This window comes from Vespa mandarinia, chromosome 15 (genome assembly GCF_050613455.1).
Source record: "Vespa mandarinia isolate Hongniang chromosome 15, ASM5061345v1, whole genome shotgun sequence".
NCBI lineage: Eukaryota > Metazoa > Arthropoda > Insecta > Hymenoptera > Vespidae > Vespa > Vespa mandarinia.
In genome coordinates, this window is record NC_140824.1 from 4,682,174 (window position 1) to 4,696,268 (window position 14,095).

At 29.5% G+C, this 14,095-nt stretch overlaps 1 protein-coding gene across 2 annotated transcripts in view; it reads left to right on the forward strand.

Moving 5' to 3' along the window:
- Nucleotides 1-466: 466 nt before the first annotated feature.
- LOC118449662 (ADP-ribosylarginine hydrolase CG3568) overlaps nt 467-14,095 on the forward strand; it is a 35,444-nt gene continuing 21,815 nt past the window's right edge. For both annotated transcript variants that reach the window (XR_004840458.2, XM_035884490.2), the window contains exon 1: nt 467-773. Coding sequence is in view for 1 of the 2 variants with exons in the window: in XM_035884490.2 (XP_035740383.2) it covers nt 744-773 (30 nt within the window). In the remaining variant the exon portion in view is untranslated. The remainder of the gene's footprint in view (nt 774-14,095) is intronic.

Sequence of the window (14,095 nt, forward strand, 5' to 3'; positions counted from 1 at the left end):
CACAATACATGAGATAAATTTTAAAAAGCATTAATATTAGAAAACCTTTTCTCAATGAGCTCTACACTACAGACGTGTAAATTTCGAAAAAAAAAAAAAAGAAAAAACAATAGAAAAGTTTAAATGAATTAACGCATTTATTTTTCATTGCGATCGAACAAATTTAATTAATAGATTTTCTTCAAATATATTGCCCAACTTCTCGAATTAAGTGAGATAGAGAGAGAGAGAGAGAGAGAGAGAGATCGCGTATATAAGGAAAAATAATTCGAAACTAGTTGCTTACGTTTCATTCTTAGTAATGTAAGAATGAAAGAAAGAGCGACAGATAGATACAAAGATAGATAGATAGAGAAAAAGAGAGAGAGAGAGAGAGAGAGAGATCTGCGCGCGTACGACGAGTCGTTAAACACGCATGTGCAAAAGCACGCTAGAAGGCGGTCCAGTTATCTACGCGATACAGCCTCGTACGGACGTACGAAGAAATTTTCATCTCGTGTGACGCGAGAAAGAGAGGGAGAAAGAGATAGAGAGAGATAGATCGACAATTTTTGGCGCGAGATCGAGATAAAGAAATACGCGAAAATTAACAGGTAGAAGAAGAAGAAGAAGTTGAGATCGAAGGATCATCTCGACGGTGGATCCAGAGAAGATAGATCGCAACGCACCGACGGCAACGTCAACGACTATTTTTTCGGCGGTAACCAGCGATAAGTATAATAACGAAGCTGGCACTCTCCAATATGTCCTTGTTCGCGTGTTGTACACGTCCGGTAAGTTGTTTTCCTTTAATATATCTATCATTGTTCATAATTTAGATTTTATTGTATATATGTGTGTATATATATACATATATATATATATACACACATATTCTTACTAGTCATTTATTCTATATTAAATACGATACACCATATGATGTACATCATAAACAAAGATAAACAACAAAAGAAAAAAAGTACATATAATATCCTCTTTTTAGTTTCACAAGTTTGAATAGTTTATTGTTATTTTTATTGTTGTTGTTGTTGTATTTTTTTTCATTTCTTTTTTTTTTTTTTTTGAAGTTCTCACTCCAATAAAAGAAAAAATATCGAAGAAGTTCTTCTTCTTCGACATGAATTTTTTATTTTATCTTTCTATCTTTCTTTCTTTTTCTTCTACTGTTTCTTTCCTTTCCTTTTCTTTTTATTTCTTTTCTTTTCTTTCTTTCTTTTTTCATTCGACCTGTTTCCTTCCCTTCTTTCTTTTTCTCTTTTTTTTCTCTCGGTTAAAAAGTTCTCGCGAGAGGTCGAATTCGCTACCGGCGCGAGATTTCATTTTTGCGAGGACGGAAACTGGAAGGGAAAGAGAGAGAGAGAGAGAGAGAGAGAGAGAGAGAGAGAGAGAGAGAGAGAGAGAAAGAGAAAGAGAAATGAAAAACAGGCATCGATCGAGGCACGATATCGCAACAGAGCTAAACACAGAGAGAGAGAGAGAGAGAGAGAGAGAGAGAGAATTCTCTCGTTCTCTCTTCGAATCGTCCATGCCGAATGTTCACAAGCGGATGTTGCGAGATTAACAACTCTTCCGATCGTATTTTCGTCGAAGTAAATTATTGAAACACGACGAGATCGTCAAGTTTACTTTATAAAAGAAAAAGGAGTATGAAAATAAATCGTAAGAACGAAACGAAAGGAAAAGGGAGAATAATAAGTGATAGAGAAAATAAAGTCCAATGAAAATGCAAATGGAAAAAGAAAGAAGAATTTATTGAAACGATCGAAAAAGTCGGGGGTGAAAAGAATTGCCAGGTTTATTAAAATTTCCCGCCATTTTTCGCAATACGATTGCTTTCGCGAATTATCACGTTACTTTCGTAATCGAGTGACCTTACTTCGCGAATAGATTCGCCATTTGATCTATTTTCTCTTTAATTCGCGTCATCAGTTTTTCTATTTTTCTTTTTTTCTTTTTTGTTTGTTTGTTTTTTCTTTTTTTTTTTTCTTTTTTTCAAGCCAACCCTACTTCGTACCGAGAAAATCGTTCGTAGATAATACCCTCTCCCTTTTATTTTCTCCCTTTTTATATCTTCCATTTCGCATTTTTATCCAAGAAATTTGTTAAATTATCTATCGTTACTCACCATTCTTTATTTATCCAACGAAGAATATCTATAAAACTTGATAAAAATAAAAAAAAAAAAAAAAAAAAGAGGGATAACGAATAAAAAATATCCCAACGCATTATTAATCCTAATCGCATGAAAAGATGGATTTAAAAAATAAAGTACAAAAAAAAAAAATGAACATACATACAAACATACATATACGTACATTTCGCTTCGGTTAGAATATATCCGTATATGCATCTAATGTAATTACATTGGAACGACCACATAATAAATCGAAATCGTTTGCGCGTGACGATCTTGTATGAGATCGACTTATCGATTATACGATTTAAAAGCGTACACACAAAGCTAAATACATTAGACAGAGAGAGAGAAAGAGAGAGTGAGAGAGAGAGAGAGAGAGAGAGAGAGACTCGAAGATCGTTAATATACCCATGTATTGTGAACGTGCGTGAGTATATATTTTGTTCGTCTATACATACATACATGCATAATTACGTATCTACGTACATACGTATGTACATATATATATATATATATATATATATATATATATACATATATTTACGTATATATTATGTAGGTGTTCGAGCAAAATGAGACATCACAAAAGGGTATGACGAGCAATTGTAAATTTTGGCAAGTCAGTGGAAAGATCTGATCTTGTTGACAGAGTTGATGAATGCTCCACCATTCAAGATAACCTTTTGTATAGTTAGATTATCCTATGTGAATGTGATTGTCCCTCTCTATCTCTATCTCTTTTATTTCTCTATCTCTCTTTCTATCTCTCTCTATCTCTCTATCTCTATCTCTATCTGTATCTCACTCTCCCTCATTCCCTCATTCTCTCAATCCCATCGAGGATAACATTCCTATTTTTCAAATATTTCCGGAAATTTACCAAAAATACCTGAACATCTTTGGTCGATCGGTCGGTTTATCAAAAATCGTAATCCATTCAAGGAGAAAATAAAAATGGATGTCACTGTTTCAGGATCGAAACGAAATATTATACGACGTTTTATCACCGAGCGTTGCAATTTTTTTCCCTCGAGATATTTTCTTTTTTTATCTTTCTTTTGTTTATTTTTTTATTTTTTTAGTATTCTTTAGTTTACTTTTTATTTAGTATTCTATAGTTTACTTTTCTTTTTATTCACGCATATAGATCATCCTATAACGTGAAAATCTCTTTGGTACCTTTATACTTACGTAATATTTTTTAGAATGAATATCAAAGGGTAACGGGGATCTATGGAAAATTTTAACGTAGTCGCTTCAAAATATTAGAGAAAGATACGTTATATATATATATATATATATATATATATATATTTATTTTTTTTTTTAGATTTTAATAATTCATAAAAATTTATCAGAATAAACACACACATTTATATATAATTATATAATTATATATATATATATATATATATATATATATATTCCCTTGATTCATGAGTTTTGTTGCAAAACGCATAAAAAAAAATAAAAATAAAAAGTTTTTCTCATTAAAAGATCATGGCATTTTTTCAACGTCCTGTTAGGACAATGAAAAAAAGGAAAACAAAAAAAAATACGAAACTGAATAAAAAATAAAGAAGAACGAAACGGCTCGATGAAAAGGAGTTAATAAAATTTTTATCGAAGTACCGACGCCATACCACCTACTTTTTTTTTCCTTTTTTTTCTTTGTCATTCTTTTTTTTTTTGGTTTTCTTTCTTTCGACCTGCTGTTGCAACGCTATGCTCGCCAATGAAAACTGGATAATCTCCCGGCGTCGTTATCGACCGTCATTTTAACGAGATACCTCCATTGATGAAGTTCGAAAAAATCGTCTATTCCTGAAACGATAAACAAAATGAGAGAGACGGAGAGGCATGACCTCGTTTTATAATTTTGTATTTTTATTCATTTATTTATTTATTTTTTTTTTTCCATTTCTTTTTCTTCCTCATCAACGAAAAATTAAACGAAAGAGATAATCAATCGAGAAATGGAAAATTTCAAAAAGGGGCACATTTGGAAATACATTATTGATCCAAATTTTTTAAAGCATATACTTTGAATTACTTTCGAAAATTGCTCGTAATGAAAGTATCGGAGATAATCTACTATATCTAAAAATAACGATATCACGTGACGATCGTATATCAAAAAGGGAAACGTGCTGGCCCGTTAAGATTAGATCGGATCAACATATATCTTATTATCGGTCTTATAGTCAAAGAGAAACAGAAATACAGAGATATAGGGAGAGAGAGAGAGAGAGAGAAGAGAGAGAGAGAGAAAAGAGAGAGAAAGAGAGAGAGAGAGAGAAGAGAGAGAGAGAGAGAGACAGAAGGAAGAGACCCTTTCTTCTTTTTTTTCTTCAGTTTCTTTTATACCTTTTGTGCCAAATTCTGCCGACCCTCTGCCGACCCTCTGCCGACGATAAATCTAATTCGTTGGCTCGATAGTAAACCTCGCATTTTCTTCAGTTTATTTCCGCGTTACTATATGTATATAGTAGAAAACTCATAGATTCAAATTTGATTGAAAATGTTACAGAGAAACCAACGAGGAGAAAAAGATATTATTTCTTATTCGGCTTCAATCGAAAAACTTTTCATCTTGATTTTCTATCATATATTTAACAAAATTCTACGAAATTCTACGAAATTCTTTGAAATTCTAATAAAAATTTTATTCGATTTACATACGAATTTTTATACGAACGAATAAGTGTTATAAAAAGTTTATGTACGAGAAAAACATAGAAAAATTATTTTCCATTTTCTATTATTCCTGTTAAATGTAAATCTATACGATGGAATATTACATTTTGATTTATTATATCTTAAATTAAGAATTAATATATATATATATATATATATATTTATTATATTCTAACGTATATATATATCTATAGTAATATTAATATATCTTAAAAAAGTAGAATATTTAATTTAACGATGAAGCCGTCCATATCGTAATTATTTTTATAAGGGATCTAAGAATAAAACAGAAATGTTCGAGTTAGTAGAAAAGGCAATATCTAAACGTCACAAAAGACGTTGATACAATCTACCGCAGAGAGATAGGCATAGAGAGAGAGAGAGAGAGAGAGAGAGAGAGAGAGAGAGAAAATGAGAGAGAGAGAGAGAGAGGAGAGAGAGGAGAGAGAGGAGAGAGAGGATCTGTGGCTACGATACGTGCAAGATCGACTTGTTAATGTCAGTGTGCTTCGGTAACATTACATACACATAGATACGTGCTTTACCACATAACCAAGGGACCAATTTCGAAGGCGTGTTACACGTTTACCTATTCGATTGATGCATAATTATCCTCTCAACTATCCCACCAAGAGTAAATTTTATTTACATATAAGATAGATCATTTAAAATATCTTATGGCGTTATTTTGAAAATGTTTTAATATGACATTGAAATTAACGAGAAAATGAGATAGTTGTTCTCAATGTTACAAATTACAATTTTACATTTAAATTATAATTATTCGAGAATTAATAATGCAATGAGTCAACATTAAAATGATATTTTATATTTGAAAATTAATATTTTATATTTGATTGTATTTTATGTTATCTATAATATTAAATATAATTCGTATTACATTTTATTGGATTATTTACAATATGTATTTCTTCGTGCAAATGAAGAAATTATTTCTCTTTGAAAATTTTCTTCTTAATGTATTATTATTAATATTTCTTAAGACACTTTTAAATAAAGGCAGATACGTTTGAAATGAAATAATTCGTTCCTTAATGAAATAAGACGTTCCTTAAATATATATATATATATTTTAAATTTACTCATGGATATTCTTAATAGGTTCTCCCAAAATATCATTGTAATCCATTCTCGAGAATTTATTAAAATAATCAGAACATTCATTTAAAATATATTCTTTCCGTCTATGGATGTTTAATATCAAAGAAAGAAACTGCTAAATTATTTGTCTTCGTTACGATCAAAGAATATAATTTTCCACTTATCTCTTTGTCTCTCTCTCGCTCTCTCTCGCTCTCTCCCTCTCTCTCTCTCTCTCTCTCGCTCTCTCTCGCTCTCTCTCGCTCTCTCTCGCTCTCTCCCTCTCTCTCTTTCTTTCTCACTTCCTTTATCTTTCTTCCCCTTTTGCCTTTTGAGTATTCTCAACGACACAATCGACAATAAAAACTCAATTATCTTCGTTTGCTTTTGAAAACTTGTAAAATATTTTCTCGTAGAAGAAGCAAAAATGAGAATTGAGAAGATTTATTTTCAAGCTTAGCAACAATTGCTGATACTTTCAATTCAATTGTATCATATATAATATATGTATATGTGTGTATATGTGTGTGTGTGTGTGTGTGTGTGTGTGTGTGTGTGTGTGTGTATGTATGTATGTATGTATACGTATATATAACAAGATACTTGGGAAAATTTCTAATTTAGATAAAACGCGATCGAGAGTTAAATTGATTGACTTTTCTTCCTGAAAGTGCTGGGATTGTTATTTTTACAAACACAAATATACATAGAAAGAAAAAAAAATTTGAAGATGCATAAAAAATCAATTTGAAAAATATACAAATAATATTAAAAATAATATACACTCGTAGATATTTTTTGCGATTATATTTTTATACGGAAAAAATTGAGGACTGTTATCTAAAAGCAGGTAATACTTTATACTTTACTGCTAATTGCAGTTGCCTGCACCATCCTTCAATAAAAAGAAAAAAAATCTTTTAAGCCCCTTATGGCAAGCAACATCTATAACCTATACGCGTGACTACGTTGCCTATCGTATAGGAGTTCATAAAAGTTTTTCCTGATAAACGAGCACTCTTAATCGTAATTATCAAGTAAGTATGGCGGGTTCCATATCTTCGGGTTTCATACCAATTTAAAAAAAAATTTATATTTATGATTATAAAATAATTTCAATAGAATTTTTCGATACTTTTATTTTAATTCCGATTGTTAAAATATTTATTTTCATTTGTAATAATGATATTGAAATTTTAAGAATCACAACATTTTAATGGATTTAATATGTAATAAAATAATACGATTTAGAAGTAATAATAAAAAAAAAATAATATACATTTAATATATTTAAATATAATAAAACTTTTGGTATATCAATATCTAAAAAATAAAACAATTTTTAATCATATAATTATTTGAATAAAATGATATTATTTTATTAACCTAATATGTTTCTTAATTGGACTAAAATAATTATACTTATCTTCTTCCCGCAATTTTATTCTTCGTTACCTTGATATTTTCACGCTCATTTTCTTCGCGTTCATCGTCCCACATGTATCAGCTTTATACGGTGAATCCTTCATCTTCTCGAGAATTTCACTTTGTCCTTGGAAAATCTAATCTTACGATGGAAATGATCTATTTTTATTTTTCTTTTTCCCTTATTTTTCTTCAACCCTGTCAAGAGAAAAAGGCCGGACATAGCTTGACAGAGGATTACAAACTGGCTCTTTTTAACGATAGATTCTAATCTTTCGTTAAAACGAAACGTTTAGTATTTTATTTCGCATCTTTTTTCTATACGGATATAATAAAATATTTTATAATAAATTTTAACTTCAATTTTTCCTCCTAACTAACTTGTCGTATAAGTGACCTAAAAAACGTTAGGGTAAAACGAAAATGAAGTAGTAACCAATGAAATTCTTTCTCGAGCAGTGACTCGTATTTTTGTGAAATACCATAGAAATCCACGATTCATGTTCACATATATATACTGCATATAAAATGTATCGAACGAAATGTACGTATGTATGTATGTATGTATGTATACATAAAATGTATCGAATGCACGGGAACGGAAATAAAAAAGTGTCACTCGATGAAAGTAATATCCCTATGTGATCGATCGATCGAACATGATTCGAAGTCACGAAAATAAGTTTAGTCGAGAGAATTTCACCTCTGGGAAATATATAATGAAAAACATAAATAATGAAAATGAATAATGAAAAACGCGCGTCGCGTAGCTTTCGACCGAAAATTCTTATACATAATTTATTCGATTTAACATTTTTCTTTTTTTCCTTCATTAACCCTTTCGATTCAATGAATTTACACTTAATAGATTAAGAAGAAACATATGTTCACAGTGGCGACTTTGACGCGAATCGAATTTCAACGAGAATTCACACGAATTCACAAGAGCTTTCAAATAATTGCCAATGTGTTATTGTCTGTCAGCTATATTATCGTACTGTTTTTCTGGTTTTTCTTTTTTTTACAGATACTTCTTTAACACAATTTCAACACACACACACACGCGCACATACATGTGTGTGTGTGTGTGTGTGTGTGTGTGTGTGTGCCTATAATATCTACATTTTATTTTCAGCGATTATTTATACTACAGGACTTTGTGAGAAAAAAAAGAAAAGAAAATACTAGCCTCGATAATTGATGAAAAAGAATTTTTTATACAATTTCCAATAATTCAATAAATTTTGTGATAATAATAAAAGGCGTTTAGTTATCACAGTTCTTCTTTACTGACAGGCATATATGATATATTTGTAATAATAATAATAATAATAATAATAATAATAATAATAATAATAATAATAATAATAATATATATAATATTATAAAATCTAGATAATATATGTATATATCTACAATATAAGGCTTTTCCCTTAAAGATTCCTTGTTCGATTTTAGATTATTACAGTTCAACAAAGTTTAATTTTATTCGCAATAATCGCTAATGTAGCTACGTACAAGTTGTCGAGATAGGTCGTGTCTGAAACTTTGAGAAGTCGATGCAAAAGTCGAGTTTCTCTTCTCTCTCCGTGAAAGTTTACACGTTATATCTATGTACGTGTTCGACAGGAGAGTAAGTAATCGTGGACACGAGTGTTCTCGACAAAATCGAGGCTTCGAGAACTGATAAACGAATCGTCCCTTCGATGCTCTGGATATATAACGTGTCCACAAATGTATATACATATATATTTATATAATGAAAATAAAAATGAGGTCAAATAATTGATCTCGGTTCGTTTATGATTTATTATTCAACTATATGTGAATACATAATTATGAATAAATTTATCATAAACACCCTATATATGTGTGTATGTATATGCATATATGTATATATATATATATATCTATTCGGAAAATCAATTTTGTTAACTAACATTAAAAGCCCCCGACCCATGAATACAGTTTCCGATCCTTTCGGTCTGTTCGAGCACGAACACCGAGGATTAAAATAACGGGCAGGAATATCGAAAAAATCCTTTCGATCCAAGGATTAGTTGGGAAAGACGAAAAAGATAGAGATTAGTATGGTGTATGTATATATATATATTTTTTTTTTTTTATTATATATATATATATATATATATATATAATAAAAAAAAATGAAAAAGGAAGGGGTAAATACTCGATATCGAGCGTTAAACGGTTGGCTATAAATTTGTTCTCAACGGAAGTCTCACTAGTCAAATCTAATAAGAAGTTGATATCGATGAGAAGAATCTGAGAAATCTGAGAAATCTAAGAGTTCTTCGAAATGATGAGTTTTATTGAAAACGAAAAAGGGAGAGAGAGAGAGAGAAAGTTTCTTTCGTTAATTAAAAACTATTATCGTACGTCGGACGATCTAATTTTTTTTTATTTTTCTTCTATTTTTTTTTTCTTTCTTTTTCTTTTTCTTTCTCTTTTATTTCATAGAAAATTTTCTGAAGAAACGTTTCTATGTATGCAGAACTTGTATGTTTGCGAACGTATATACCTCCCTATGAATTCGATGGTACAAATGGTAAAGTAAATACACTTTCCATTGAAAGATCAAAGTGTGTCTCCTAATTCGAAACCAAACTGTCCGTATTTCAATGAATTCCAAGGACAGCTTGCGATGATTTCTATTATCTAAAGTCTCGAACGTTTCCTAACTATGTAATTACATTTTCTTTGGTTTTCGAGTATCGTCGAATTAAATTTAAAACGTCCAACGTAATCCGATTATTCTGATCGTTAAACTAACCTAACGAATAATTATTATTATCGTCGATTCTCTTTCTCTCTCTCTCTCTCTCTCTCTCTCTCTCTCTCTCTCTTAAGACGACAATAAATACAAAATTTGAGTGAAATTCTTTAATAAATAAATTCGATGCAAAAATACAATAAAATAAAATATATATGTAAAAATTATACCCTTTTATTTTATATAAATAAAAACTATGTATATCTAAATATATTTGATATATTTAAAATTATATTTAATTACTCCATTGGATATGTCATGTTATGTATTAGATCGAATAATAGGTAATTAATTAGAATATTAATCATTATATGAAGATATTCGATAGATAAAAGTAATGATGTCGAAAGTACGTTTCATACCTTATAGAATGGGATAATAACTTTTATCATATTTAAATATCTTTATTAACAAATGAAAAGAAATTTTATTAATAAATGTCGTATGTCATAATAAAAACAAAATAAGTGCGAGATAAGCGTAATTTTTCTTATTACGAATAAATCTTTCGAATTTTCTATCTTCCAATTTATTATATTGGCGATTATTAACATATTTTTTATTCGTTATATTAAATAAACAAAATAAAATTTACACAATTATATTAAAAATTTTTAGAATTTATTGTAGCTTTGACATTATTACGAAAGAAAAGGAAATATTCGATTAAAATAATTATTAACGAAAGCGATTTTATTATAACAATATTATTGCAATATTTAAATAAATAAAGAATAAATTACCCTTGAAAATGGTGTTGATTCAAGTCTCTACGACTTTTCGTTCCAAAGATATCGGCTTTGAAAGATTTCCATTCATAATTCGTATACTACAGCTGTTCGTAGTAGTAGTAGTAGTAGTAATAGTACTAGGGACTCGTAAAATCTTGGAATTTATATAGGTCAGTGTGTCACCGAGCCAATTGAATGAAATTATATAGGTCAGTATGTCAACGTAAATATCTTCAATTTATATGGGAAACTAAAAATCGTAGAGACTTGAATCAAACACCATTTTAAAGGGCAGAATTTTTTCTATATTTTCAACATATTGTTAATAATTAATTAACAATTTGTTATAAAAAATTTTTATAAACAAATTCTTACAAAGTAAATTCATCTTATTTTACCAATCAAACAATCAAATTTCGATTAATTTACAAAGTTACATAACTTAACAAATTATAAATAAATCACTTTTTTATTAAACGCAATTATAACAAACTATATCTTTTTCAACTAACATACTTTAAAAAAAAAAAACAAAAAAGAAAAAAAGAAGAATGAAAAAAAAAAGATATGGCTTTCTTTAGATGAGTCAAAAGTATCTAATTGATTTCAAAAAGTCCATTACACTATTTCGATACTTTTTAAATTAATTTTTTTTCAAATCGTTCGATCAAGTCAAGGCTTGTAATATTAAAACTTGAAGAAAAAAAGAAGAAGAATTAGCCCAAGAACTATTAAAAAAGAGTAATTGATTTTCAAAAATCACATAGAAACTTTTGTTACATTTTGTACAAATTTCATATTGAAATATACAGATATGTTATGTCGTAGATATTAACGCATAAACGATACAAAATACGTGTATATAGTGACGATGATTGTCTATTATCGAGTAAATAGCAATTTAAGATCCATCCTTATTGTATCTTGGGATACTCGAGCTAAAGCTTGTTGTACCTTTGATCAGAAACATGCCACTCGACATAGACCATCATTCACTGGGTGATACCTGTAAGCGAAGTGCAAATTAACGTTTGAAAGGATGCTAGTATAATACATATCTCTCTTTCTCTCTATGTGTGTGTGTGTGTGTGTGTGTGTGTGTGTATGTGTGTATATCAACAATAATCTTTGAGATTTTTTTGCAAGAAATTTCATTTATCTCACCCTTGGGAACACTCTTAGCGAATGCGTTTAGATGAATATACTTTTTTTACTACGGTTTTATTACGTTTCTTTCTCTCTCTCTCTCTCTCTTGTTTTTTTCTTTCTTTCAGATGGTACACCGAAATGATATTCTTATATTTACCTTTTTATATTTACTTTTTTATATTTATGTTTTATTTCATATGCAAAAAATCGTATATATTTCGTTAAGTAAGAATCTTTCATTTCCAACAAATTAAAAATGTCCTCTAACATTCCGAAGTTGTCGAATCATTGAGACGAAGGAATCTTTATATATATATATATATATATATATATATATATATATATATATTTATATGTATATATATATATGTTTTTTTCTCCTCTCGAAAAAATGTATATCTATCTTCTGCCAGGAACGACACGAGACCGCTCTCGGCTTTACACTCTTGTCAACGAGCAACAGAATATGACGGGACCATTGTTGCATTGGTGAAAAGACGTGAGAAGGGAGTGGCCAATAGAAAAAAAAAAAAAGAAAAAAAAAAAAAGAAAAAAGAAGTCGTTACTTGGCAGATAGAAATGTTAAAATAATATTCCGTATTCTTATATATTAAGAAAATTATTCATTGAAATAATATGAAACACTCGGAGTGTTATTTCGAGGATAAGCTAAACGAGAAAGATGAAATGAAAAAAAAAAAAAAAGAAAAAAAAAAGAATATAAAAAGAAACAAAAAGATATAAAAAGAAAAGAAAAGATTTGCTTAAACTCGTTTGTAATTTAATCTTTCCTTTGAGTTTTGTACGCGCACATCCTTCGTATATATGTATGTATATTTGCGTGTATGCGTATGTGTGTGTGTGTGTGTTTGTGTGTGGGTCGGTGTAGGTGTATGAGGCAAAGCTTGAATTTTCTGTTCGCATTAGCAATCCGCGAGTTAGAACTTCCATCAGAGTTCATACGTATTAATGGGTTGACTTAACTGGAGCTCGAGATTAGTAGAATGTGATAGAGCTAATACGAGAATCCAGGGACAGGAAGAATGACATGATGAGAGAGAGAGAGAGAGAATGAGACAGAGAGAGAGAGAGATAGAGAGAGAGACAGAGAGACATAAATAGCTAGGTAAGATAGATAGATAAATAAATGAAGAACTGAACTTATTTCCACATGTCAAATTCTCTTATCTTTAAAGGAGCATGTATAAAAAGATATAAAAATTGAATTAAAAGGAAAAATAATAAATGATGCTTCTCTTCAGGCTTGTATAAAATGAATATATCGATATTAATGATAAATGAGGAAAAGAAAAAGAGAGCTAAAATAACTTAAGGAAGAAACGTAGAAAATAAATTCAATTTATCATTTATATATGTATATATAAATATTTTCTATAAAATAATTATAAATATATGAAAGAAATTAAGTTTCTCATAAATTTCTTTACAAAAGTTACAAAATTTCTTTTAGATTTTTTAAGAATTCCATCTACGTGATTTCGTAAACAATTTACACGGAGACAGAGATCGGACATAGAAGAACGGAGGATAGAGAAGAACCGAGCAAAATCCAAGAGACATAGCATAGGATATTAGTCTTACGGATCTGATATTTGCATTATACTCATACATTACGTTAATACGAGTCTTGCACGTTTGGAGCATGAGATAGATATATTCAAGGACCGCTTCATGATTTATATAAACGTAGAGATGGATATATACGTATATACGAATACACGATCTTGTTTCCACATTCTGAAATTTCTAAACGATGTGAAACTGTAATTATTTGTCCTCTCTCTCTCTCTCTCTCTCTCTCTCTCTCTCTCTCTCTCTCTCTCTCTCTCTCTCTCTCTCTTTCTCTTTTATATAATTTGGACAATTTATAATTCAAATACATCGCAAATCACTTCGAAACAAATAAAAGCCTTTTAAGCCATTCATTTATTCCTATTAATTATAGGAAATCTATAATAGATAATATTCCCTAATTGTCAAATACTTATTTGTTAAATAATAGACGCTGGAATGGAGTAGATAAAATTGTTCAAAGCTTGAATC